The sequence below is a fragment of the Podarcis liolepis genome (genome assembly GCF_965112155.1).
Source record: "Podarcis liolepis genome assembly, chromosome: Z".
NCBI classification, from domain to species: Eukaryota; Metazoa; Chordata; class Lepidosauria; order Squamata; family Lacertidae; genus Podarcis; species Podarcis liolepis.
Genome location: NC_139570.1, coordinates 32,324,984 through 32,352,464, shown reverse-complemented (window position 1 = coordinate 32,352,464; position 27,481 = coordinate 32,324,984). Strand labels below are relative to the sequence as shown.

The window sequence follows — 27,481 nt, the reverse complement described above, 5'->3', positions numbered from 1 at the left end:
GGGAGGCCTAGCAGCCGGGCTCCCTCCTCTGTCTCTTCTCTCTCACATCCAAACAGAGAAGGCCATTGAGATAAGGGGCGGAGATGCCACGCCCCCTCTCCAATCCTCGCCTTCTGAGTGGATAAAGGTGACCCGGGCGGGTAGCCGCGCCCCTTCGGTCCTCACCAGACCTGTTTCCAAGGCAGGCTGTCCGTTGCTAAGGGCGGCCTAGCAGCCAGGCTCACCCGGTCATGGAGGCTGGTGGCGGCGGCGGCTACGGGCGCCGGCGATGGGGGTGGTGGCAAGAGGTGTTGCCGCTATGGCGTGTGCTCTTGGCGGCGTCGATGATGATTGCTGTGGTTCCCGTCAGGGCGCGGCTGTACCAGGCGGGCACGGACCCGGTGTGGGTGCTAGAGGCCGCGACAGTGCGGAAGGTTCTGCGGGGCTCGCCCTCGGCCTGGCTCGTGCAGTTCTACTCCTCGGCCTGCGGGCACTGCGTCGCGTTCGCGCCCACTTGGAAGGCGCTGGCCGGGGACGTCCGCGGTGAGCGAGCTAAGAGGACGGGGGCCCCTAATAGATTGGGGCGCGCCCCTCCCCTTCCCCATTACTCTCTGTGCCTTATTTATTATGCATTTATCTTCTCCCCATTAGCTTCATGGCTGAGTAGGGGGAGGGGTGTGCATTTGAACCCTGGTGTAGCACAGATCCTATTTTGGCACTCTTAACCAGAACGCGACCATTGGCTCCCACTGGACCCTTAGAGAAGCAGGTTATGCTGTGAGGTGGTGGTGGAGGAGAGTGGCTGGTGCAGGGGCCACTCTAGTGAGCATCATTGTTGGTGGTGGAGGAGAAGGATGTTTGGGAGGGAAGTGTTTGAGCCTTTTTATCTTCACAGCAGCCCTATGAGGTAGGCCAAAGTGAGAAGAGTGCATAGGGGTGGGATTCAAACCTGGCGCTTCCTCCGCCAGTCCTTCCCCAAGTTGGTGCTTGGTAGAGTCCAGAATATCTTGGAGGGGCCCGCAGGTTGTGGAAGGCTGGTCAGACGGCTACAGCTGACAACAAACCGGTCTTTTATTTTGCTTATTGCTACTTACCAAATGTATGTACTGTATATATAGATATACAGATCTAGATATATCTAGATATCTAGATAACAGAGCAGTGTGCAGCTGTTTATAGTCTGAAGGGATTCAAGGCAGCTTTCTTTGCAGAGTTCTTGTTTCTCCAGGGCTACAACTGAATGCATTTGGCATATTAATTGGAGGATGTAACAGATCAGGGTTTATTGCTGCAGGTTCTAAGTGGCTGACAGAGAGGCCACCATAGTTGACTTGTTTGCGAATCTTAGATCCATTTCTAGGACTGAGATGATGCCAGTGATGATGGCCTCTGTCCAAATTGAGAAGACATTGCCAGCGAACTGGAGGAGGACAGTGTATAGCTTCAACAATTGTAGTCTTCTCTTGTCCTATATGAGACCTGGTGAGGAGCCATTCTTTACCCCCCAGCCCTTCTCATTTCTCAGCTTCCTGATGGCTCTACCATGAGAAATTCTCCTCCAGCTCCTGGTTGAGGGTGTGAGAAAGAAAGCAGTGAAGTTATCCACCTTCCCCTGGGGCTTCCCAGCTGAGGATGTTGTGATTACCACTTTTAAAAGCTTAACTGAGTACATACCCTGCCCAAACCAGCTCAGCAGACTTCTGTCATAAGAAAAGCATGCTGTCTTCACAGTGGCCAACAAGATGCTCCAGTGGGAAACTCACAAGCAGGAATTGAGCACAAGAACACACTCTGCTCCTGCAGTTTCCAACAACTGGTATTCAGAAGCCTTGCTGACGGTGGAAGTAGAGCATAGCCATCATGGCTAGTAACCACAGAGGTTGCAGCTCTCTAAATTCTGCATAGGATGTCATTATGCAGAAGGCAAAACTGTCTGCTGAGAGAGCTGTCTGGACCAAGAAACATCAGACATTTAAAACATATGGCCAAAGAATTCTGAGAATTGTAGTTTATTAAAAGCACTGGGGATTGTAGCTCTGGGAGGGATAAACTATGGTTCCCAGAATCCTTTGGGGGTTTACATGTGGTTTATATGTACAGTGTGTATACAGCCCAAATCTAGTTTAAAACATGAGAACACACGAAGAGCCCATGACTTTCTGCATGCCAGGTAGGCAATAAGGGTGTAAAACTGAAGGCCATTCCAAAGTGATTTTGTGTTTCTTCCCAGTTTAAATGTTCTCCAGGGTGGCTGTGTGCAGATGCTGGAAAAATTATAATAATAAATTCTTTACTGGGTTGACCAAAATAGCTTCTCCAGTAAACAATAGGGGTTCCAGATAGTTAAATCTTGAAGTTGTTCGTATTTGTCTGTCTTGTGAGACAATGGAAGAGTGAGGTCAAGCTGTTGGAAAGTTGCAGTGCCTGCTGTGGCTGTAGAGATAATTGTTTTTGTGCTTTCAAGTTTTTGTTGTTGGTAACCTCAAGAGTTCAGAACTTGGTCTTTGCAGCATGAAAGTATATCATATTCTCTGTGTGCACATCATGGTGACAGAACCAACATATCTCCAAGGGTAGTTGTCAAGGAATTTAAAATTTTCTCAAAATATAGTTTGCTGGCTATCACTGTCCTTGGATTGAGAGAGCCTTGCCAGGTATGCTGCTAGCTTTGAGATCGGATTACTATTATGTACTTTACCTGGAGCTGTCCTTTTATGTAGTTTACCTGAAGCTGACTCAGAAGCTGTGGCTTGCTGTCAAGGTGACCTGCCATGAACACACAGTGCCAATCCTGAAAGGGTGACGCAGGCTGTCAATGTGTTACTGAGCACACTTCAGGTTACTTGTATTGGTTTACAAAGCTATATATGCAATTTGAGGCCTGGATACCTGTGAGACCTATTCCCATATACACCTTTTGTTTTGGCTATTCCAACTCAGGATTGTGGTATGCTCATTTGTGGGAGGTCCTTCTTGGTGATGGGGCCCCTGCTTTGACACTCCCCTCCGAGACACTACTGGCTGAGAGGCAATTGAGGTTTGGGGGTCAATTGAATTTCAGATTCACATTGTTAAAGCTTGTTTGTAGTTCACCTGCCTCATTTTTGCATATATGGTCTCTAAACTCTGTGCAGCTTGCTTCTGAGTAGGTGTCCTAGGATTGTGCCATAAGCAAACAATTGATTGGATATGTGACATAGCATTGTTTTTGCTCTGTGACAAATAAATCATGTTAAGCCATCTTAGGTTTGCTTGATTTTTATTAGAACATAAGAGTATAGGAAGAGCCTGCTGGATTACACCAGTCCAGAATCACAGTGGCCAAGCAATTAATTTCCTGTGGGAAGGCAGCAAACAAGATTTGCGCACAAAAGCACACTCTCTTCTTGTGACTTCCAGCAACTGATATTCAGAAGCATTACTGCTGCCGACTGTGGAGGCATAGCCATCATGGCTAGTAGCCATTGCTGTCCCTCTGCTCCATGAATTTTCCCAGTCCTCTTTTAAAGCCATTCAAGCTGGTGGTCAGTGCCTCCTTTGGGAGCAAGTTTTATAGATAACTATGTGCCAGTTAGGGTTAGTTTATATGGATTTTCAACTCTGTGGAGCTTACTTCAGAGTACACGTGCCTGGGATTCTGCCGTAAGCAAACAGCTGGCTGTCTACATTGCTCCATGACAAATGAATCACGTTAATCCATCTCCCAACTTTAGCATTTAGGTGTGCTTGATTTTTGTTGATATGTTTGCTGTTGTAACATAGCTTGTGCTGACTAACAGAAGTTAGATGCCAGAAGTTAGATGTTATCGTTGTGATTCCTGCATTGTAGGAGGTGGGCTGGATGATCCTTGGGGTTCTGTCCAACTCTTCTGTGATCTAACTCTCTAGCCTGCAACATAACTATGAGCCTGTGAAAAGGCTGGGAGGGTGAACTGAAGCATGGCTGCCTTCTTCCACCCCCCTCCCTTTGTTGAAGGCTGAGCAACCCATCTCCCAGCTGCTGCACTTAACCAAGTATTTGTTTGGAGATGGGCTGGCATTGTTGGGAGGCGAGCCATTTGCATTGGTTTTGTGATGCCCCTGGCTCATTTTCTGCTTGAAGCCTGAGGAGACAGGTGGGGAAGGGGAGTGCAGTGCTGAATCATGAATGAGGCAGATCACCCCAAGCCAAACTTTCTGTGCTTGTGTTTCCTGGGACAAATGTGGCTTGGTGGCTATTGTGTGGCTGCCTGAACGCTCCCCCATCTGCTCTGGGGTGTTGGTAGCTAGCCTGGTGTCTGCTCAGCTGTCAGTGTGGCAGCTTTTCCAAAGGAAAATAAAAGTCAAGGGAAGGAGGCATTTCTTCAGCAAGTTTCATAGACTCATAGAATTTTAGAGTTGAAAGAGACCCCAAAGGATAATCTAGCCCAACCCCGTGCAATGCAGAAATCACAAGCATCTCTGACAGATGACCATCCAGCTTCTGCTTAAAAACCTATAACGAAGGAGAGTCCTTCCCCTGGGCTGGTGAAGCTTCCATATTTTCACTTGTCCCTTTTCTGAAACATAACATAAGAAGAGTCTGCTGGATCATGCCAATGGCCCATCTAGTCCAGGATCCTCTTCTCCTAGCGGCTGAACTGTTGCCTGTGGGAAACCAGCAAGCAGGATTTGAACACACAAGTCCTCACCCCTCCTGTGGATTCTAGCATCTGCTATTCAGAAGCCTGCATAGGGGCAGTGTAGCCATAGCATAGCCATCACATCAGAAGTCCTCTCTTCTCAAGCCATCTAGGTTGGTTTCCATCACTGCCACCTGCACTGCCTCCCTGCACAATTTAACTAAGAAGAACTTTCTTTTTTCTGTTCTCTTCCAATATTCAGCTTCACTGGATGCCAACACATTTCTAGTGGTATGAGAGAGGGAGAAAAACTTTTCTCAACCCACTTTCTCCAGGCCATGTATAATTTTATAAATGGGTGTTTTCCTTTTCCTTTTTAAAAAAATCTTGTTTTCTCTAAGAAAAACTTCTATAAACCCCAAGCATCCAAAGACTTGCAGTTTGTGTGTGTGTGTGTGTTTTGTGTTTGTCTTTGTCAAAGTGACTTTGTGGGTGGCAGCTCCCTCTCTTTGGTTTATGGGTGACTCCTGAAGGGGCTGCAGTGAGGAGATGCAGTCCTCAGGCTCAAAAAGGTCTTATTGTGTCTGGTTGGGAGGATTAGGCCCATCCCAATACCATATGGAAAAAAGTTTTACAGTTTACCTTTTTCCCACTCTGTGAAAACCTACCCATCTCATTATGTAGCAAGAACAGAATGCTTGGCTCATAATGTTAGGAACACACATTTTCACCAAACTCGAAAGGGCAAGTTCCCTAGAAGATCCTTGGATTTTAATGGTGTTTAAGCTAACAAAGAAAAAATTAGGTTCTTTTTTAGTGTAAAGTTCTTTAAAATTTCAGTTTATAATGTCTATAAAACAGACAGAACAATTATAACAGGGGGAAATTAAAGGATGAAAAACAAACAACTAGAAAATAGGAATTTAGAATAAGTACAGTTGCATATGGGTTAAAGTAATAAAGTCCCAATAAAGAATAATAGAATTGGAAGGGATCCCATTGGTCATCTAATCAAATCCCCTGAACTGCAGGAATATCAACATGATCTAATTCTAGATTTGCCAAGCTTGGGACAAGGGTTGCCTTGAAAATTATGCTTCCACTATAATATGTCATAAAACAAGGCCAAATCATGAAAAGTATCTGGAGGTTCTAATCCTTATTGATATAAAATTATGCATCATTTTCTCCATTATACCTCTATTCCAGGGTGAGTTGTATCAACTGTCCAGTGTAAGATTTGGAGCTGTTTTCCATTGAGTTGCAATTACTGTTCGAGCTACTATTGGCAACATTGTATCCTCAAAAACAAGAAGTCCAGGTTCTTGTTTGGGTGGGCTCAAATGCATGCATACAACCAGAGGCCCTTGGACCTCAAAGTGAAATCTGTAATTGGCTACAATGCTTTGTCATTTTTCATTGATTCACACACCTCTGATATTTGGCCAGATTTCACCCCTCACCAGGTGGTGATACAGTGGTTGGGGTTTTCACAAGTTAGACCTGGGTTCAGTTCTCTGCTCAAGCCATGAAGCTTTGCTAGGTGATTTTTGGTCAGGAACTCTCAGCTTGACCTACCTTGCAGGATCATTGTTGATGGCAAAGGGATAATAAAACCAGACCAATTAGGTTCTCATTGCCAGATTTTACACCAGTTAGAGAAATCTGGATTTTATGACTGCTGGAATTGGCAGAGTTTAGAGTGGTGGACACCTCTGCCCATTCTTCCCGAGACCATCTAATTCCTCCTGTGCAGATTATCATGTCACAACTTGTCTGCTGGGACAATATTAAGTCTGTTGAGCTTTGCTTCTGGTTCACCTAGAAACCCAGGAGCACCTCCAGCAGCTTTTTTTCTTCACCCCACCATTTGTGACTTGCCATTTGCTGCACTGACAGAGGAGGGTATTAACTGTGCCATGTCTGATGTATGCAACTTGAGAATTTGAGGGGATTTTGACTCAGTGAGTCTTGTAGCCTTTGCCTTCTCCAGTGGGAGAGATTAAGCCGATTGCCTGGAGCGCCATAAAATGTTACTGTCACATTGGCTCATTTTAGAATTGTAAAGTTGGAAGAGAACCCTAGGATCATATATTCCAACCCATAGGTAAACTGGTCCCAAGTGGTTATGCGTTTCATTCAAGGGTCTTTAGGGGAAATGGAGTGTGGTTGCTTCCTGGAAATGCAGGAATAAATCTTTGCCTGTTTCCTTTCAGAATGGGAACCTGCCATCAGAATTGGGGTGCTGGACTGTGGGGATGAGGTGAACTACGAGACCTGCAAAGACTATGGGGTTCAGTACTATCCCACTTTTAGGGTAAGTGACTCCAGGAACACACATGCCTAGAAACATTTCTGCTTATTCCACTCAGTTAAACAGACTGGGATGTTTGTGAGTTCTCACCCCCACCTTTTGAATCTACAAGCTGTGGTAACAGTTTGATCCTTAAGCCAGGCATTAGGGCTCCCCAGGTGAACATAAGGAGAGCCTTGCTGGATCAAGGCCATTAACCCATCTAGTCCTCCATCCTGTTCTCAGAAGTTGCCCAACTGGGCAAGCCATGAGGGAGGGGGAGATTTGCAAGAGGATATTTTTCCAGGGAAGTTTGGGGGGGGGGGGCAAATGAGTGTGCAAAGACTCATCCTCTCATTTGCCAGGCTTACCTAACCAGCTTCAACATGCAAAAATTCACAAGGCGGTTCATTTGCATTTGGATGTCTTGAGGAATGATGATCGGGAGTGATTCTCCTGCAAGTTACAATTTTAAAAGGCTTCAAGGTTGCTTTTTTTTTTAAAGACTTGGTGTCTAATGAGCTGAGCTGCTCTAGAGGTGCTTGACATGATTGCAGTCAAATTATCCAGGGGATGGAGTGATTCTCCTATGATGAAAGTTTGCAGCGTTTGGGTTTTGCCTCTGAAATTAGGGTTACCAGACGTCCCTGGTTCCCAGGGACAGTCCCCGGATTCACCAATCTGTCCCAGGACAAAATCTGTCCCCGGAATGTCTCCTTATTTATGCCTGGGGACTTCTGGCGAGGCAACATGGCGGGTGCCATGGCAGCGAGCAGCACCGGAGGTCCCAGCCACGTGAATGTTCCAGCCAACCTCCCTCCCTCCCTCCCTCCCTCCCTCCCTCCCTCCCTCCCCTCCCTCTGTGCCTCCTCCAGACCAGCAGCCTCTCTTTTGTGAGGAGGGCTGTGTGTGAGTCCGCTGTTTGTCCACCTCTGGTAACGAGACACTACCACGCCAATTAAATCTCCATAGAGACTGCACTCGCCCTCCAGCGGTCTCCCGGTTATGGGAAGCCGGTGCCTTGTGTGTGTGTTTTAATGCATGTTTTCCCAAGACCAGTGAGTGCCTTTACTCAATCTCTCCCCCCCCTCTTTTTTTGGAGTTTGTGTGTTGTAGATGGACTTCTCTGCCTTCCTTGTGTCGAGGTGTTCGATCGACAACTTTGGGGTTCCCCCCCACTAAAAAAATGTCAAGAACTCTGGGCATCCTTTTCCTAAAATAAAGCATGAAAAAAGAGTGTCCCCAGATTCCTTGAAAAAAATCTGATAACCATACTCTGAATACCAATTGCTGGAAAACATAGGAGTGGGGAGAGTGCTCTTGTGCAGGCTTCCCACAAGAACTGTTCAGCCACAGGATGGTGGACTAAATGGGCCATTGGCCTGATCCAGCAGGATCTTCTTACGTTCTTCTGTTTATTATGAGCAGTGATGGTGGCTATTCTAATAAAACCCTCCCCTCTTTTCTCTTCCAGTATTTCAGGGCTTTTGCCAAAGACTTCACAACAGGAGAAAACCACCATGGTAAGACCAATTCTCTAGAAAATGTGCTCAAAGCAGTAGCACTGAGGACTCCTGTATCAAAAGACTAAAGAATACTCAAGTTGGCTTAAGAGAAAACTTAGTTTAAGCCCATAACATTTAAAACACATGCTCAAGCAGTAATCATCAAAGCCTGATAAGTAAAAGATGGTTATTATGATTTCATTAAATTTATTTACCACTTGATTGAAAAAAAAACCCTCAGATTGGTTTATAAAAAGATAAAACAAGAAAATCAATAAAAATGTACAATACTATAAAACATACAGAAGTTAGAATACCGAAACAGATTAAAATCCACATCAACTTTTTGAACATCTGGACAGCTTTGTCTAAATGAGAATGTTTTGAGCAGGTGTTGAAAACTGTACAGTAAAGGCACCTTCTTGATATCAATAGGCAGGAAGTTCCAAAGTGCAGGTGCTGCCACACTATATGATCAAGACCTTACAAATGCAGAATGGTTATTATGTGGCACCTATAGTAGTAGCACCAGTTCCATTGATCAAAATGGTCGAGTGGGCACATGTGGAGTAAGGTGATCTCATAGGTTAATGTGATCTCAAAGGTCAGAGGTTTTCAACCTTTTTGAGTCCTTGTCTCCCTTGACCAGCTACATTCTTTCTGTGGCAACCCTGTGGGGCTCAGGAGCTGAGTTATGTCACCCGTTGCCTGCAGAGCTGGCAGCTTCTTACCCTTTCTTGAACACCCTTCCTTGTGGAGTGTTCCCTCAGCCTCTCCCCTCTCCTTGGGAGTCCTGCTGGTGGACTGACTGGGCTCCCTTGCCCACTTGCTTGCTCACTCCGAGGCTGCCTTAGCTCCTGGCAACCATCACCTCCTGACCAGCCCCAAAGGCACCATTTGGCAGCTGAGGTTGTAGCCAGGGCTGCTGCAATAAACAGCCGTGCAAGCCTTTGGGAGGCAGAGACACGAGAGGACATTAGAGGAGGGAGGGAAGGAAAGAGGAACAGAGGCCACCGGTTGAAAACCACTGTCATAGGTTCATGTTGAAATAGGGTTTCTTGTGTTGGACTCTTGACAGGGTCTTCTTGGGCAGATGTAGCCACCTCCAGATCTTCTGCTCAGAGACACCAGGTGGCATTGAGTGATTAAGGCACCTAAGTGCCTTAATTCTGTGTGCCTCCTGTACCAGATCAGAGGAAAGTTGTAAATGGATCCATTCTGCTTGTCATCAGGGGGAGGAACAAAGTATGTTAGGAATCTGCATGGAGGTGTCTTGTTGTTGCATTGCAGGGGGTTGGACTAGATGACCCTTGGGAACATTTCCAGCTCTAGAAATCTATGATTCATTGTTGTTCTCTCTCCTTAGCAGGCTCTGATCGGGAAGTTCAGACAGTTCGTCAGACCATGATCGACTTCCTGCAGAATCACTCCCGGGAAACAAAACCTCCTGCTTGTCCCCCTTTGGAGCCAATCATGTGAGTATTTTGCATTCAGTATAATAAGTTGTATTGACAGGGACAGCCTACACTCTGGTAACTATTGCAATGTGTAGTAGGTGGGGCTGTCTCTGAATATAGTTTTAAAACTTCAGCTAAGACAGAATTTAACAGCAAGGTTGCTCACTGGGGCAAGATGGACTGAGCATATAACACCAATTCTGGCTTGATTACACTGGCTGCCAATTAGTTTCTGGGCCTGATTCAAAGTGCTTGTTCACCTACAAACATAAGAAGAGCCTGCTGGATCAGGCCAGTGGCCCATCTGGTTCAGCATCCTGTTATCACAGTGGCTAAGCAGGTGCTTGTAGGAAGCCAGCAAGCAGGATTTGAGCATAAGAGCCCTCTCCCCTCCTGTGGTTGCCAGCAACTAGTATTCAGAAGCATTGCTGCCTCAAACTGCAGAGGCAGAGCATTGACCTTGTGGCTAGTAGCCATCAGTTGCTGCCTCCTCCATAAAGTCTTATGTGACTCAGGATCCCAGGACCTCAAGGACAGCCTCTCTGAACGAACTGACCCAGACCCTGCAATCATCACCTGAGGCCCATTTTTGTGTCCCCCCTCCGTGGGGGGGGGGGGCAGGAGGAGAACAGGGCCTTTTCAGTGGAGTCTTCCATTTCGTGGAATGCTCTCGCCTGGCACAATCATCACATATCTTTAGGTGCCAGGCAAAAACAGGAGACTTTCTTTTACTCCTGGGAAGCAAACAAATTTGCCAAACCGTTTGCTAACTGTTGATATCAAAGCTCCCAGAATCCTTTCTACTGTTGATTAATAACACTGCTACATGCAGTACACGGTTGTATCACTCCACAATTGATTTGGACTCCAGTGGACTTGGCAGTGGGGCAGAGTGAAGGAGAAATTATTGTTACTTATTATTAACTTAATTTATTCCTGCATTGTAGAGGGTTGGACTAAATGACCTTTGGGTCCCTATCAACTCTGCAATTCTAGGATTCTGTTTAATCTCACCTCTTTCCCTGACTGACTGAAGGAGGCCTCCAGACAAAATGGAAAACATAGAAAAGAAATAAACCTGTGTGTATGTGTGTGTGTGTCAAGAGAGAGAGAATGAGAGAGAATGATCTGTTAAAGCATACTGGTAATTACAAGAAAGATGATCCTGCACTTGTGAAACAGTTAAATTCCCTGTCAAATGACTGTTGTCTCTTTTTTTTAAGGCCAGAAGAAATGCTTTCTCTCTTCAATAAAGGCTTTCAGCATTACACTGCTGTCATCTTTGAAAGCGCAGACTCATATGTTGGACGAGAGGTAATGTAATCTTTACTTAATCGGGCCAGTGGTTGATCTAGGCCAGCATCCTGTCCTCACAATGACCAACAAGCTGCCTGTGGGAAACCAGTGTGTGGAAAACAAGCACAAGAGCACGTTCCCTGTAGTTTCCAGCAACTGGTATTCAGAAGCATTACTGCCTCCAACTGTGGAGGTAAAGCATAGCCATTGTGGCTGGTAGCCATTAATAGCCCTCTCCTCCGTGAATTTATCTAATCCTCTTTTAAAGCTATCCAAGTTGGTGGCCATTACTGCATCAACTCCTGTGGGAGGGAGTTCCATGGTTTGAGTATGCATTACTTAATTCATTAAGGGGTGCAGCAGGCAGGCATGCTGTTGTGTGTGCCCAATGTTGGAAAAAGCTTTTGTAGTGTTTGAAATGCCTCAGTGAGTTAATGAAAGCTTGTTGACTGCAAGGAAGGTCACTGGCTACGAGTGTTTGTGTGTCTTTGGACTGGAGCCCTTTCTGCAAGCTGGGTGTTTATGACATTATATCTGGCCTTATTACTGGGACCTGAGACTTAACCTTCCATTTCTGGTCCTCATTAATGCAGAATCGCATTAGAAAACGTGACGATAAAAGGTTTTGAGGCAGTAGGAAGTGGAAAGAAGCTGGGATTTGTGTTTGGGTTTATGTCCCTATATTAAGACATTTTGTTCCAAGAACTGGCCAAGGAATTGAGGTCACCCTTTGCCTATGGGGGGTTAGGTTAGCCGCTCAAGGCTATAATCCTGTGCATCATTGCAGATAAATCCTGTTGAGCAGAGTGGGATATACTTGAGAGTAAACATAGAATCCTAGAATTGTAGAGTTGGAAGGGAACCCAGGGTCATCTAGTCCAACCCCCTGCAATGCAGGAATCCCAGCTAATGGTTTTGCATAAAACCATAGTATTGTAGAGTTGGAAGAGACCCCAGGGTCATGTAGTCCAAACCCACTGTGTGGGTTCTTCGTCCTGGTCTCTCTCTGGCGAGTGAACTATAGCATGTCTACATCTTTTGGGTAAGCTTTGGCTTTCTTTGCAGTGAGAAAGGTCAACTTGCAGCAGCATGCAAACAACCTGTGTGTGTTTCTACCCACACCCAGGTGATATTGGACATGAGTCAGTATGAAAACATTGTGGTAAAACGAGTGCTGGATTCCAACACGGCTTTTCTCAAGAAGCTCAGCATTACCTCTGTCCCTTCATCTTACCTGATCTATCCCAATGGATCCCATGGATTAATCAACACGTAAGTGTGAGTGGGGGTGAGTTGTGATGTGGTGAATTTCAAAAGGGACAAATGTAAGGTTCTGCACTTGAGCAGGAATAACCTGATGCACTAATATAAGATGGGTTGCCAGCAGTCCATGTGAAAAGGATCTAGGGGTCTTAGTAGACCGCAAAGTTCACACTACACGAGTCAACAGTGTGATTCAGCAGCAAAAAAAGCTAATTCTATTCTAGTATTGGCAGAAGTATTGTGTCCAGATCAAGCAAAGTGATAGTACTGCTCTCCTCTGCCTAGGTCAGACCACACCTAGAGTACCATGTCCAGTTGATGATCAAGGGCCTGGAAACCAAGCCTAATGAGGAACAGTTGAGGGAGCTGGGTATATTTAGCTTGGAGAAGAGGAGAAAGGATAGCCATCTTCAAATATTTAAAGAGCTGTTACATGTAAGACAAAGCAAGCTTGTTTTCTGCTACTTCAGAGGGGAAAACCCAAACCAATGGATTCAAATGACAAGAAAGGAGATTAAAACTAAGCGTTAGAAAGAACTTTAGGAGGGTAAGAGCTGTTTGACTGTGGAACGGATTCCCTCGGAAGCTAGTGGACTCTCCTTCCTTTTAAGCAGAGGTCGGGTGGCCATCTGTCAGTGATGCTTTAGCTGTGCTTCCTGCATTGCAGGGGGTTGGGCTTGATGACCCTTGGGGTCACTTTCAACTCTACAGTTTTCTGAACGTAAGAAGAGTGTGGAGATTAGTAAACATTTCCTGTTGCAAATGTGCAAATTCTTGAAAACAACCCCCTGCCTTGTGAACAGCTAATAAACCTTTTGCCAGTGATTATTGTGGAGAGGGGAAGCGGGATCTAGAAACAGCTACCTTAATAAAATGGCACAGAAACTGCTTTGGTCACCCTATATGATGATTTCTGTCAGGAGAGAGACAGGGGAAATGTTTCCCTGTTAATTTTCCTTGACCTCTTTGATACCATTGATCATGGGATCCTTCTGGAGTGACTGTCTGAGTTAGGGATGGGTGGCTTCTCTTTGCAGTGGTTCTGGTCCTACTTTGATGGTCGTTTCTACAAGGTGATGCATGGGGAGTTCTCTTTGGATGTGCAGCCTTCAATTCAAGGTTCCTCAGGGTTTGATCTTTTCCCTCATGCTGTTTAATATCTACCCGAAACAGCTGAGTGAGGTTATCTGGAGTTTTGGAGTATGTTGTCTGCAATATGCTGATGACACACAGCTCTACTCTCCATTGCATCTGCAGGGGTGGCAGTGGAAGTCTCTTATCTTGCTTCGGTAATATGCTGTAGGAGAGCTAACAAACTGAAGCTCAATCCCAATAAGACTGAGGCACTGTTAGTGGATAGCTTACTAGAGTGGATGGATGGGGATGTCCTGCTCTTGATGGAGTTATACTCCCTCTGAAGGAATGGGTAAACACCTTGTGGGTGCTTCTGGATCCATTGTTGTTGCTTGAAGCTCAGGCGACGTTGGTGGTGCAGAGTGACTTTTATCAGCTTTGGCTGGTAGCCCAATTGCACCCCCATCTGCACAGGAATAGCCTAAGTTCTGTTGTCTATGCTCTGGAAGTTAGATTACTGCAACATGTTTTATGTGGGGTTGCCTCTGAAGATGGTTTGAAACTTCAGCTAGTGCAGAATTTGATAGCCTGGTTGCTCACTAGGACAAGGCAGTTTGAGCATATAACACCAATCTTGACTTGACTGCACTGGCTGCTAATTGGTTTCCAGGCCCAATTGAAAGTGCTGGTTTTGACCTATAAAGACTTAAATGACTCAGGACCACAATACCTCAAGTGCTGCCTCTCCTCATATGAACCAACCAAGACCCTGCAATCACCATCTGAAGCCCTTCTTCACTTCACAAGAGTTCCTGAGGTTGGCAACATGATAATGGGCCTTTCCTGTGGTGGCTCCCTGTTTGTGGGATGCTGTTCCCAGGGAGGCTCACCTGGCGCCTTCATTACATATCTTTAGCTGCCAGGCAAAAGCATTTTTACACTCCCTGGCCTTTTAAACTGTGTGTGGGGTTGGTGGACAATACTTTGTTTGTAACTATGTTATGTACTTTTGTGTTTTTGTACTGTAAACTGCCCTGTGATCTTCAGGTTGAGAATGGTATAGAAATTTAAAAAAATGATAATGATAGTAATAAAATATGCATCATGCCCTAATTTGTGTAGTGATATATTTTCTCAGAGGCAATATTTTCCCCTGTAACCTTCAGAGGAGAATTTCTGTTGAGCCCAATGAAGCTTCTGTCTTCTGTCGATACACTGTTGTTCCTCTCTGCCTGTTGAGCTTCAGCTGTTCTTAACTTTTGCACTGTCCTTCCATACACAGTTTGAAGCCGCTTCGGTCTTTCTTTTCTTCCTATTTAAAGTCACTCCCTGGCGTCGGAAGAAAACCTCCACCAACACCCATCAGGCAAAACCAAGAAGAAAACCAGGACATCAAAGAATGGAAAGACTTTGACAAGTAAGTGGTGCTGCTGGGCTCCCCCTTTCATGGCAAACAGCTAAGGGCTGAGTACAGCTCACCTCTGCTCAGAGTAGACCCCCTGAAATGAAAAGGCCTGAGATATGGACATCTGTCAAATATTCTTTAGTTGGATGTCCATGAGTTCTGTTGTTATGAGAGAGGGTGTAAAACCTTTCTCTATCCACCATGTCAGGCATAATTTTTAAAACTATCATGTCACCTTTTACTTGCCTTTTCTCTAAACTAAAAAGTCCCAAACACTGCAACTTTTCCTCATAGGAGAGTCAATCCATCCCCTTGATAATTTTGGTTGCCCTTTTCTGAAACTTTTCCAGTTTTACAATAACCTTTTTGAGGCCATCAGAACTATCTACAGTGTTGCAAATGTGGTCACACCAAAGTTTTGTATAATCCAACTTTTTTTGGGGGGGGGAGGGGAGGAAGACTTGCTGCTTACATGCTTTGTTTATTGCAAGGGAGGTGGTAGTGTCAGTATTTGCCCTGACATGCAGCATACAAAAGGGCCTGGGGTGTGCAGATCTCCCCAGGCATGTGTGTGTGAGAGAGGGAGAGTGATTCTGCATGCCTGATGCTGAAATGAAGTGGAAAGGTCTTGCAGGTGGTAGCCCCCTTGCTCATGCACCTGCAGCAGATGAGGGCACATCACCATTTCAGAACTCTGCCTAAGAGCCAGGTTATTGTGAAAGCATTTCCATGATACTTGCTTATGCTTGGATGACCTCCAGCAAAAGTTTTGAAACTCTGACATTTCAAAAGCCACTAAAAAAACCCTAATAGCTGTCTGGACCGTGTCCAGCCTTGAGGAATGTGGACGTCTCCGAGCAGCTGAGTAACCCAACAGGAGGCTTGTGGTGAAAGAAGCAGTTTATGCCCTGGCAAATCTTCTGTCCATTGAGATCAGCCCTCTGAAGCAAGCAGGTATACACAAACCATCCAAGAATGCTGCAGACCACAAGTTTAACATGGGCCAACAGTGTGATGCAGCAGCAAAAAAAGCTAATACAATTCTAGGCTGCATCAACTGTAGAATAGCATTCAGAGCAAGGGAAGTAATAGCACCTCTGTATTGTGCCTTGGTCATACCACACCTGGAGTACTGTGTCCTGTTCTGGGTGCCACAATTTAAAAAGGATATTGACAAGCTGGACTGCATGCAGAGGAGGGTGACCAAGATGATCAAGGGTCTGGAAACCAAGCCTTATGTGCAATTGTTTAGGGAGCTGGGTATGTTTACCATATAGGAGAGGTGACTGAGAAGAGATTTGAATTGCCCTCTTCAAATACCTAATGTGCTGTCACATGGAAGACAGTTTCTGCTGCTCCAGAGGGGAAGACCCCCACTTCTAAGGCAAGGAATGAATCTTAGCACATATTGGTTACTTGTGGGAAAATACAGTAACCTCAGAGCACAGACTGCTAAGGATAAACCCTCTTTTTGACATGTTGGTAATGTCAGTTCTCCAGTGCTTTTGCTTTCTTCCTGGCAAACCAACTCATCTTCCCCTTTTAAAATTCCCATTCACCATGTGTGTTGCCTGTTTTCCAGATCCAAGTTGTACATGGCTGACCTTGAGTCCGGATTGCATTACTTGCTCAGGATCGAGCTCGCCACTCATAAGACTCTGGAAGGAGCCAAGCTGAAGACCTTCAAGGATGTTGTTATACTGTTTGCCAAGGTAAACGTTTCTGATTTTTTTATTGCATTTGGTAAGAGCACCATAAATCTGGCCCCATGGAGGACTCTGCATCAGCCGAAGTAAACATCCAATAAAGTAAACTTTGATGTGTTTATGTGGAGGGGAAGAATTAATAGCCACCAACCCTGCAGCCCATCGCAAAGGTCAAATTAAAACCAAGGCTGCTTGTTGCTGCCTTGCAAAAGCAGCAAATCAAAAAAGTTGTGGAAAATGGCTTCTTTATAAAGCAGATTACAGGATATGATATGAGAGCCATCTTCAAATATCTATAGGGCTGTCACGTGGAAGATGGAGCAACTGGCAGGAGCGAGCCAGCAGTAAATCACACTGTGCATGTTGTAGTTAACTCTTTATTAGCAAGAAGAGGATCTGCACAGACTTGGCAAAATGTCAGGCCTAATGAGCACATGAATTAGTTGCCCCATGAATTAGTTGCTGAGACTTAAGGCCCCTGCCTCCCCACAGCCACCTATGTCTCCTCTCTGTAATTTTTTCAAAGCAATAGATGACTGTGCCTGCGTGCCTGTCTTTGCTACTCCTGGTTCTTGCCTCTTCTGGTTCCGGGAGACTGGCGGGTAGGGAGTTTGTCACTGCAGGAGGGGGAGACACCCATGACTCTTCAGCAGCCTGACTCCTCTCTGCCTCTTAGCCTCTCTCCTACCACCCTCCTGTTCCAGCTTCTGCCTCTGTCTCTGGACTCTCTGCCACAGACTCTCCCTGCTCACTAAGCCTGTCACCTCTTCAGCTTCTGACACCTTCTCTTCTTAGTCTCCCTCTGACCACTCATGGTTTTCCAACCATCATCCCCCCCCCCCGGCTCCAGTGGTTCTTCCTACCATTCTTCTGTGTCCAACCAGTCCATGACATCAAGCTTTATTTCTCCTGCTCTGGAGGTTAGGACCCGAACCAACAGATTCAATTTGCAAGAAAGGAGATTTCAATCAATATTAGGAAGAACTTTCTGATAGTGAGAGCTGTTTGACAATGGTTTGAACTCCCTCAGGAGGTGGTGGTCTCTCCTTCTTTGGAGGTTTTTAAGCAGAGGTTGAATGGCCATTTGTTAGGGATGCTTTAGTTGTGATTCCTGCATTGCAGGGGGGTTGGACTACATGATCCTTGGGGTCCCTTCCAACTCTACAGTTCTGTGATTCTATGAAAAATCCAGACATTCATTTTCTGAAATCAAGACTACATGTCTTTCTCTCCCAATAGAGCAGTGGGAATTGCAGCCTGCATTCTGTTGATGTGACCTGGGCTTTATCCTCCCCTATCCCTAAGATTTTAACTCCATTTTGTTGAGCCTAAATATCTCAGTGTGAAAACAGCTGGGCTGATGCCAGATTACTGGGTGTCTTATACTGTACTTGCTTTTTCTAAAGAATAGCACTCAGAGCATCGCTAAGTCGCTGGGATCTTTGCTCAGTGTTCAGGCTTCGGATTTTGATTATTGCAGGATTAGCTCCTTGGCTGCTAATGCTGCTTGCAGCAACTCTGCTTCCTAAGACCTGAGCTCCTTTCTGCTCCCTCTGAGAAGCCTTCTGAGTGCTCTTTGAGATTTGTGTGGGGAATCTGGTGTGAATTTTGCTGCCTGAAAGCTGTCTCTCCTTATTTCACATACAGGGAGGAGGATCAAACTGATTCTTTGCCTTCTCTTTGTTGTTGCTGTAAAGTTTCATTTTATAATGTATATAAAACAGAGAACAATTATAGCAACAGATGAAAATGAGAAGATGGAAAGCAAAGCCATAAAACAGGCTCATTGAATGAGTTCAGTTGCACAGGGGTTAAAGTAGCAAAGTTCCAGTAAAGAATAATATAATTGGAAAGGATCCCAGGGTTCATCTAGTCTAACAACCTGCAGTGCTGGAAGATCATTATCTAATAATCAAGTCCAATTCCAGATTTGCCAGGCTTATGACAAGAGTTGTTTTGAACACACACACACACACACACACACACACACACACACACACTTGATTTCAGTGAGAAGTAGAACCTCCAGACACTTTAAAAATGATTTGGCCTTCCTTTATGACATAAAGGAAAGCCAAGTCATTTTTAAAGTGTCCGGAGGTTCTACTTCTTATTGAAATCTCCAGTTATGCGTTATTTTCTCTATTATTGCTCTGTTCTATAGCAAGTGGTACCAAGTGTCCAATGTAAGATTCAGGGCTGTTTCCCATTGAGTAGCAGTGACTATTCAAGCTGCCAAGATAAATTCTTCTGACAATATATGTACATTAGTATCCTCAAAAAGATTCAGTCTCATTAATTTTGGATCAAGCTGATCTAGAAACCCCTGAGTGGTAGACAAGTGGGTTGCTCCACTTTTCCTTGACCCACCAGGAACCCCTGCTGCATCCATGATTGTGCACCAGGTTTTGCGGAAATCCTGAGGTCAGGCAGCACCTCCTCCTCCTGTTGAACTTTTGGCACTTAGTGGACTTATTTATTCTAGCAGACTTTTTAGCTGTATTCTGATTTTATAGTTTTAACCTATTTTTAGCCTTACTGTATTGGGTTTCTTAGATTGATTGCTGCAATGTGGGGCTTCCCTTGTGCTGCAGTCCCAGAGGCTGCAGTCAGTGCAGAACGCTGCAGCATGATGCTAACAGGAGTGAGGACTTGTCAGCATATAACACCCCTGCTCAGAGATCTGCACTGACTGTCCATTTGCTACCGGGTCAAGGGGTTTGCATTAGTATACAAAGCCCTTAACCTCTTGGGACCAGTTTACCTTTGAGATCATCTTGCCCCACATGAGGCTGCTTGACCGCTTCAGTTGGCAGAACTGGCATTGTTACATAATACCTGTTCTGCTTTTGTCAGAACTCAATCATTTAGTGTGGCAGCAGCTATGCTTTGTCACTCACTCCCTGTCTATTGATATCAAGCAGGCGTCTTCACTGTATTTTTTCCAGCACCTGCTAAAAATATTCTTGTTTAGACAAGCCTACCAAGATTCTTAGAATGTGTGGATTTTAATCTGTTTTTTTATTTTAACTTTTTGTAGGTTTTAAACTATTGATTTTCTTGGTTTATCTTTATCTGCTTTAGGATGGGATGATCTTTTGCACTCAAGTGTTGTATAAATTTTAGGAAGTAAATAAGATAAATATTTTTCTTAGAAATAAAGACACTGGTCATCACTGCACCTTGAGGCACCAAGTTCCATACATTATTATTCATTACTTGAAGGAACAGCTTCTTGTTTTGCCTCTCCTTCATCTGCCTTCTAGTGTAGAAAGTAAGCAGGACTGCTTTTTTGCCGCTTTTTCAATGCATGGATCATGCGTGCACTGCCTTCCATCACCACTTTTTCCAATTCTGTTTAACCTTCATAGAAGGAGCAAAGATGGCGGACAGTGTCCGTCTGTGAGAATAAGCTCTAAGATGTGGTTAACTTTCTCATCTTTCATGCAGCTGTTTCCTGGACAGCAGCCTGTGATGAAGTTGCTGGAGACCTTGCAAGTGTGGCTACTCAGCCTCCCACTGGACAAAATCCCGTATGATGCCATCCTTGATCTGCTCAACAACAAGATGCGGGTAAGCCCCAACTAGCTCTTGGCATAAATGGCTGCTATAGCAAATGTGGGATGGAGTTGTGTGATCCAGTGCACTGCTGCCTGACAACTTTGCTTCACAAAGAGCATTTTCAACAGTCCTTGTTAGCTGTCTGTCCCATAATGCCTGGCAGTTGGATCATAGAATTGTAGAGTTGGAAGAGTCATGTAGGGTCATGTAGTCATCCCCTCTGAAGCAGCAGAAAACAAGCTTGCTCCATTTTCCACGTGACAGCCTGTCAAACATTTGAAGCTGACTGTGATCTCAACTCTCTGTCCCCTCTAGGTTAAACATAGCCACCTCCCACAACTGTTCCTTTTTAAGGCTTGGTTTCCACTAGCTCCTGATCCTCCTCCTTGCCCTCCTCTGCACACCCTCTAACTTGTTAATTGCATTCAATCAGACCAAAGGCCCCTCTAGGCCAGCATCCTGTGCTCAGAGTGGTCATCCAGGTACCACTTTGAAAGCCCTCAAGCTGGACCATGAACACAGTTGCCCCACTTCTGATTCCAGCAATCTGGTATAGAGAGGTGTAACCACCTCCCAGTGCCTGATATTTTTATTTATTTTGGTTAGAAAATTTGTAGTTCACTGTTTGTGGAAAGAAAACCTGAAAGCAATTTGCCCTGGTGATTGTACATGTCCATCATGGTCTCCTGGCAGAATTATCTACAGGTCTTGTCACTATTGCTGGTGGTGTTTTGAGCCTTTCAAAGAGATGCTGAAATGACAGTCAGTTACAATAATCCCAGCTTGTCCAGGTATTTATGAACATAATAACAGCCTGCTGGATCAGGCCAGTGGCTGATCTAGCTCTGCTTCCTGTTCTCATAGTGGCCCAACAGTTTCCTGTGGGATACCAGGATTTGAGCACAAGAGCAGTCTCCCCTCTTGCGGTTTCCAGAAACTGGGATTCTGAAATTGCTGCCTCTGACTGTGGATAACCATCCTGGCTAGTAGCCGTTGATAACTCTCCCCTCCATGAATTTGTTGAATCCTCTTTTAAAAACATCCAAGTTGGTGGTCCTCAGTGCCTCATGTGGGAAGGAATTCCACAGTCAAATAAGACTTTGTTTTATCTGTTCTGAATCTTCCAGCATTCAGCTTCATTGGATGTCTTTGAGTTCTAGTGTTGTGAGAGGTAGAAAAACTTTCATGTTGTCTCTTAACAAACCTTTTCTCTAGATTAAGAAGTCCCAAACAGTGCAACCTTTCCTCCTTGGGAACATGTACCATCCCCTTTATCATTTTGGTTGGCCTTTTCCAAACTTTTTCCAAATCTGTAATCCCATTTTTGAGTTGAGGTGATCAGAACTGCATACTGTCTTCCAAAGATTTGTATAATGGTGTGATGATACTGGTAGTTTTGTTTAACGCATGCTGGCTTTTTCTAGATCTCTGGGCTGTTCCTGCCCAGCCGCATCCAGTGGGTCGGGTGCCAGGGCAGCCGGGCAGAGCTGCGGGGATACCCTTGCTCCTTCTGGAAGCTCTTTCATATGCTGACTGTCCAGGCGGCTGTCCGGCCACAGGTCCTGCTCAACACAGGTAGGAGATGGCTGGTCCCTCTGAGAGTCTAAGGCAGCTCTCCAGGGATGCTTTGCACTACCACTCTCATCAGCCTCAGCATCATTGCTGGCTGGGGCTGATGGGAGCTGTAGTCCAAAGCCTCTCTGGAAGGCACCAGTTAGAGGAAGACTGATTTTAGGAGCGGGGGAGCGGGTCTGGCATCCTTTGGGCATTCACTGCAGTTAGAAGCAGTCAGCTCAAGTGCAACAGAAAGTGTTGGGGTTCTGGGGAAAGCACTGGCTTCCCTGCTTCTTGCAAGCATGCACTGAAAGCTGGATCACTTGTTTGCACAGGAGCAAAGTAAGGGAGCTGCCTAAGTGCTGTCTTTGTGTGATGAGCATGTTTGCAAAAACATTTGGCTCAGTCGCAGAAAAGGCTGTGTCATAAAAAGATGAGGAGTGTATGACAGGCTAGAGCTGCAATTCAGCATCATAGAACTGTAGAATTGTAGAGATGGAAGGGACCTCAAGGGCCATCTAGTTCAACAGGAATCTTAATGAAAGCATCCATGGCAAATGGCCATCCAACGTCTGTTTAAACACTCGCAATGAAGAAGAGCCCTCCATCTTCCAAGGGAGACCATTCCACTGTCAAATAGCTTTTACTGTCAGAAAGGTCCTCTAGTCAGAATCTCCTTTCTTGCCATTTGAATGTGCTGGTTTGGGTCCTCCCCTGCAGAGCAGCAGAAAAGAAGCTTGCTCCATATTTGTGTGACATCCTTTAGATATTTGAAGATGGCTATCATATATTCTTTAAGTCTCCTGTCCTCCAAGCTAAGCATCCACAGCTCCCTTCACTGTTCCTCATAAATCCTTGTTTCCACACATTCCAGCTTCACCACATCTTAAATTGTGGTGCCCTTAAGTGGACACAAGACTCCAGGTGGGGTCTGACCAAGGCAGAATAGTACTATTACTTTCATTGATTGAGACTCTACTATTGATGCAGTGTAGAATAGCATTAGTTTTTTTGCTTCTGCATCACACTTTTGGCTCATAACAGGACTGCTGAATTTTTCTCACATGTACTGCTGTCAAACCAGATGTTCCCCATGCTTTATTTGTGCATCTGGTTATTCTTGCCTAAGGGCAGAACCTGACATTTGTCCCTATTGAATTTCCTTTGCCAACTCTTCCGTTCCAGAGGAAGGTTGAAAGTTGAAGGTCTGCATGTCTCTGTGTGTCTTCCACATACTTTGCCATCCGTTGAAACCAGGCCACATTTTTTTATCGCTTCTTACGACAAAAGAATTGGGTCAGGCGGCCGGATTAGGTCTTGGGAGGTGTTCCCCCCCCTTATTGCTTGCTTTTAAATCCCATCTACTAAAAAGCCGGATTCTCCCCCTAATCCTGCCAGCCGCAGGTGGGCTTTGATGGGACTTGCCCACTTTAAAGATTAGGGTTACCCTGAATCGCAGCAGTTCGGGGGCGGGTGACGGCAGCTGTTTACACAAGTTGCATCCCTTGCCTGGTCAAAGGAAGGAGCCTTTTTCGTGGAGTCTTTCCGTCTGCCTTAAACCCCTCAAGAGTGGTGCAGAGAAATGGTGATCCAAGCAATCCCCTCTGAATAATTCACCCATATTTATCCAGATGAGCCAGCCCTGTGCTTTGCTGCCCAAGATCTTTCTGCAAATCTTACTGCAAAACAGCTCTGTGGAGAGATTTTGAACTCCCTCAGAAGGCAGTGGACTCTCCTTCATTGGCAGTTTCGAAGCAGAATTTGGCCACCTGTCGGGGATGTGTTAGTTGTGATTCCCACTTTGCAGGGTGTTAGACTGGGGACTGGATGACAGTTGGGAGTCCCTTTCGATTATACAATTCTTTGCTGCTATGATTCTGTATTCCTCCTTGTTCTATGATTCTATGCTCCACAGGGTAGGACCCAATCGAATGGATTTAAATGAATCACAGAATCATAGTATCGTAGAGTTGGAAAGGATGCTGAGGGTCATCTAGTCCAACCCCCTGCAATGCAGGAACCTCCACCAAAGCATCACAGACAGGTCCTCTGACAGATGGCCATCCAACCTCTGCTTAAAAACATACAAAGGAAGTTTATCATTTCTCAAAGGAGTCCGTTCCAGTGTCAAACAGCTCTTACTATTGGAAAGTTCTTCCTTGTTTAGTCAAGTTCTTGTAACTTGAATCCATTGGTTCGAGTCCTGCCCTTCAGAGCAGGAGAAATCAAGCTTGCTCCATTGTCCATATGACAGCCTTTTAGATATTTGAAGATGGTTATCATATCTCCTCTCAGTCTCCTCTTTTCCAGGCTAAACATACCCACCTCCTTCAACTGTTCCTCTTAAGGCTTGGTTTCCAGACCCTTGATCATCTTGGTCAGCCTCCGTTGCAAATGTTCGAGATTTCCAATATCCTTCTTAAATTGTGGCACTCAGACCTGGACACAGGACTCCAGGTGGGGTCTGACCCAAGGCAGAATAGAGTGGTACTATGATTTCCCTTGATCTGGATGCTATATTTCTGTCGATTCAGCCTAGAATTCAGCTTTGTTTTTTGTTTTTTGTTATTTTTGCTGCTGCTGCATCACACTGTTGACTCATACTAGGACCCCTAGATCTTTTTCACATGTTCTACTAGCAAGCTGGGTGTCCCCCATCTGATATTTGTGCTGCTGGTTCTTCCCACCTAAGTGCAGAACCTGACATTTGTCCCTATTAAAATTTATTCTGTTACTTTGGACCCAGTTCTTCAAACAGTTATGGTCATCTTGAATCCTGATTCTGTCTTCTATGGCATAAGCTAATGAGGAGAAATTAAAAGAAAGGAGATTCCAAGTCAACATTAGGAGTAACTTTCTTATGGTAGGAGCCACTTGACAGTGGAATAGCTCCTGCAGAAGGTGGAGGTCCTGGAGAAGCAGAGCAAGGCTAAGAAAAATAATTTAAAAATGAAAAAAATATTTTTGTGTGTGTATGTGTGTGACACCCACCCACCCACCCAAAACTCTTCCCTTAATTGTCTAGCTTAAGGCATCTCTCAAATTTCACAACCAATTATTTAAAAATATTTGAAAATGTTAATGTAATCTATATCTTGTGTTCCTTTTTGAATCTGTGGACTTTGATTATTGCCAACACATGCCACACATTTCCAAGTCCTCCTTCATGATGGATGACAAATCACCCTGTAGTCCCATTTCTATTGAGCTGCAGGTGAATCAGCCCAAATGCGATGGGGGATGTTGATGGGCACCACTTGTTTTAGAGTTTGGTTTTGATTCAGCCTTGCTGGCCTTCCACCTCTCATTGCAGGTTTTGAAGGCAACCCCCAGGTGGTGCTGCAGGTCCTGAGGAAGTACATTCGGGATTTCTTTGGGTGTAGAGCCTGCTCTCAGCACTTTGAAGAGATGGCTGAGGAGTCACTGAAGGATGTGAATACCCTGGATGAGGCCGTGCTGTGGCTCTGGGAGAAGCACAACATTGTGAACGCCCGTCTGGCAGGTGTGAAAGCAGAACTGGGCCAAGATGACCAGTCTCTCCTTGGGCTTTCAGAAAAGGGGAACCCAAATGATCAAGGGAATGGAGTGACTCCCCCATGAGGAAATGTTGCAGTGCTTGGGTCTTTTAGTTTAGAGAAAAGACAAGTAAGAAGCAGCATGATAAGAGTTTGTAATATTTCTCCCTCTCTCCTGATGCTAGAACTCATGGGCATCTGGTGTCGGAAGGCTTAGTAGAGAGAAAAGAAAGTACTTCTACAGAACTTGCTCCCGAAGTAGGCAATGACAGCCATCAACTTGGATAGCTTTAAGAGAGGATTAGACAAATTCACCAGTCACAGTGACTATACTCTGTCCACAGTAAGAGGCAGCAATGCCTCTGAAATCCCAGTTGTTGAAAACCATGGGAGGGGAGAGGGTTTTTGCACTTGGTTCCTGATAGCTGACTTCCCACAGGCAACTGTTCAGCTCCTGTAAGAAGAGGATGCTGTCCCAGATGGGCCATTGGCCTGATCCAGCAGGCTCTTATGTTCTATGCTCTTATATTAACATATTTATTCATCCAGTAATTCTAACTGACCCACAAAAGTAACTATGCCTGGTCCGTATACCATGCTTAAACCAGAATTTCCCAATTCAAGCTGTCACAGGAAGCTGTGGTCTAACAAACCATGGCAATCTGTTCCTCCAAACTGAGAATGGAAGGAAGTGTCATGGGAAACAGAATGGCAGACTGGAACCTTGAACAAGAGGCACTCCAAGCAGCACTATTGGACTGCAGGGCCCACTTGCGTGGACACCAAGTATTAAAGAGTGAAAGCCATAGCTCCAAAAGTGGAACTTTGATTAAAAACAACAACATAAAGACATAAGAAGAGCCTGCTGGATCAGGCCAGTGGCCCATCTAGTCCAGCATCTTGTCCTCACAGTGGCCAACCTGTTGGCCCAATGGGAAACCTGCAAGCAGGATCCAAGCACAAGAGCCCTCCCCATTTCTCCACTTGCTTCATAAGGGAGTCACTCCATCCCCTTGATTTCCATCTCCCTTTTAAAGTGAGCCCACCAGAACTGTCTGCAGCCTTCCAAACTTCATTGCACCAAAAATTTGTATCAACAGTATTATTATATTGGCAGTTTGACAAATGATTCGTAAAGAAAATTCACTTTTTTTATTCTTTGGTTTGTAATCCGTCCATCTGGCATGAATACTTTAGTTGCAATTCCTTCATTGCAGGGGGTTGGGATAGATGGCCTTTCGGATCCCTTCCAACTCTACAATTATATGATTCTGTGATTCATGCAGGGCTCCTGAACTAATTCTCTGCCCCTTCTTGACAGGTGGCTTGAACGAAGACCCAAAATTCCCTAAACTCCAGTGGCCGACACCAGACATTTGCCCTCTTTGTCATGAAAAAAAAAATGGCCTGCATGCCTGGAATGAAGCCCAAGTCCTTCAGTTTTTGAAGCGCCACTACAGCAGCGACAACATTCTCTACACCTACACTGAGGAGGGATCCAAAGAAGAGGGAGACGAAAACTCCCATAAGAAAAACGTCAGAAAGAATGAAGAATGGATCCCTAATCTGGAACGACAGCTGGATCCTGAGTCTCACGTATTGGACATATTACTAGCCAAAGACCAAAACAAGCCTTTGGCCAAGGAGGAAATGAAGTCAGCTGTCTCCTTCCTGGGGATAGGGTTCTCCAATGTCGACATGAGCCTCTGCATTGTCCTTTACATTGCATCCTCTTTCTTCCTGATGATCATGTACTTTTTTTTCCGGATGAGGTCCAAGCGCCGGAAATTGTGGCATCCCCGTCCATACGTTTAGGCTAGAAGGAAGCCCCGGTTTCTCTCTTGGCCTGCAGCTTTAAGGTTTTTGATCAGGGATTTTTTCTTCTTCTCAAAAAGCAGTATTTCTTGTTCTGGGAAAGGGCTTTCCCTTCTTCCAAGTGTTCATCTACTGCTCTTCCTGGAGCTCCCTGTTGTGGGATGGACTGGATTTGAAACATGTGCCTGTAACTGCCAAACACACACATCACACACAGACATTAAAGTGTTTCATACATTAAAGTGTTTCTGCTGGTCTTGCACAGCTTGGTTTCTTGAAGAAGTGTAGGGAGTTTGTTTTTGAAACAGGTTTCTGAAGGAAACATAGATACTCCTCTTCTATAGCAAATATTTCCTGAATACTCTGCTGTGGGGAGGCTTGCTAATCCAGCTTGCCCCAGGTGGGATGCTCAGCCTCTTGGAAACATGGATCACTCTGGAATGATGGGGCAGCCAGG

General features: G+C 45.2%; 1 protein-coding gene across 2 annotated transcripts; it reads left to right on the top strand.

Annotated features, from left to right (window-relative positions):
* Positions 1-139: 139 nt before the first annotated feature.
* On the top strand, positions 140-27,266 carry QSOX2 (quiescin sulfhydryl oxidase 2). Of its 2 annotated transcripts, none has more exons than XM_083485137.1 (12): positions 140-522; positions 6,797-6,897; positions 8,348-8,396; positions 9,745-9,853; positions 11,059-11,149; positions 12,258-12,403; positions 14,751-14,885; positions 16,456-16,585; positions 20,030-20,152; positions 21,565-21,715; positions 25,008-25,196; positions 26,531-27,266. In XM_083485137.1, the coding sequence occupies exons 1-12, from the start codon at positions 231-233 to the stop codon at positions 27,022-27,024; spliced, it is 2,010 nt and encodes a 669-aa protein (XP_083341263.1). In that variant the 5' UTR covers positions 140-230; the 3' UTR covers positions 27,025-27,266. The 2 variants fall into 2 exon arrangements, with proteins under 2 accessions (XP_083341263.1, XP_083341264.1); XM_083485138.1 differs by having other exon boundaries at positions 156-522; positions 9,748-9,853.
* Positions 27,267-27,481: the final 215 nt, after the last annotated feature.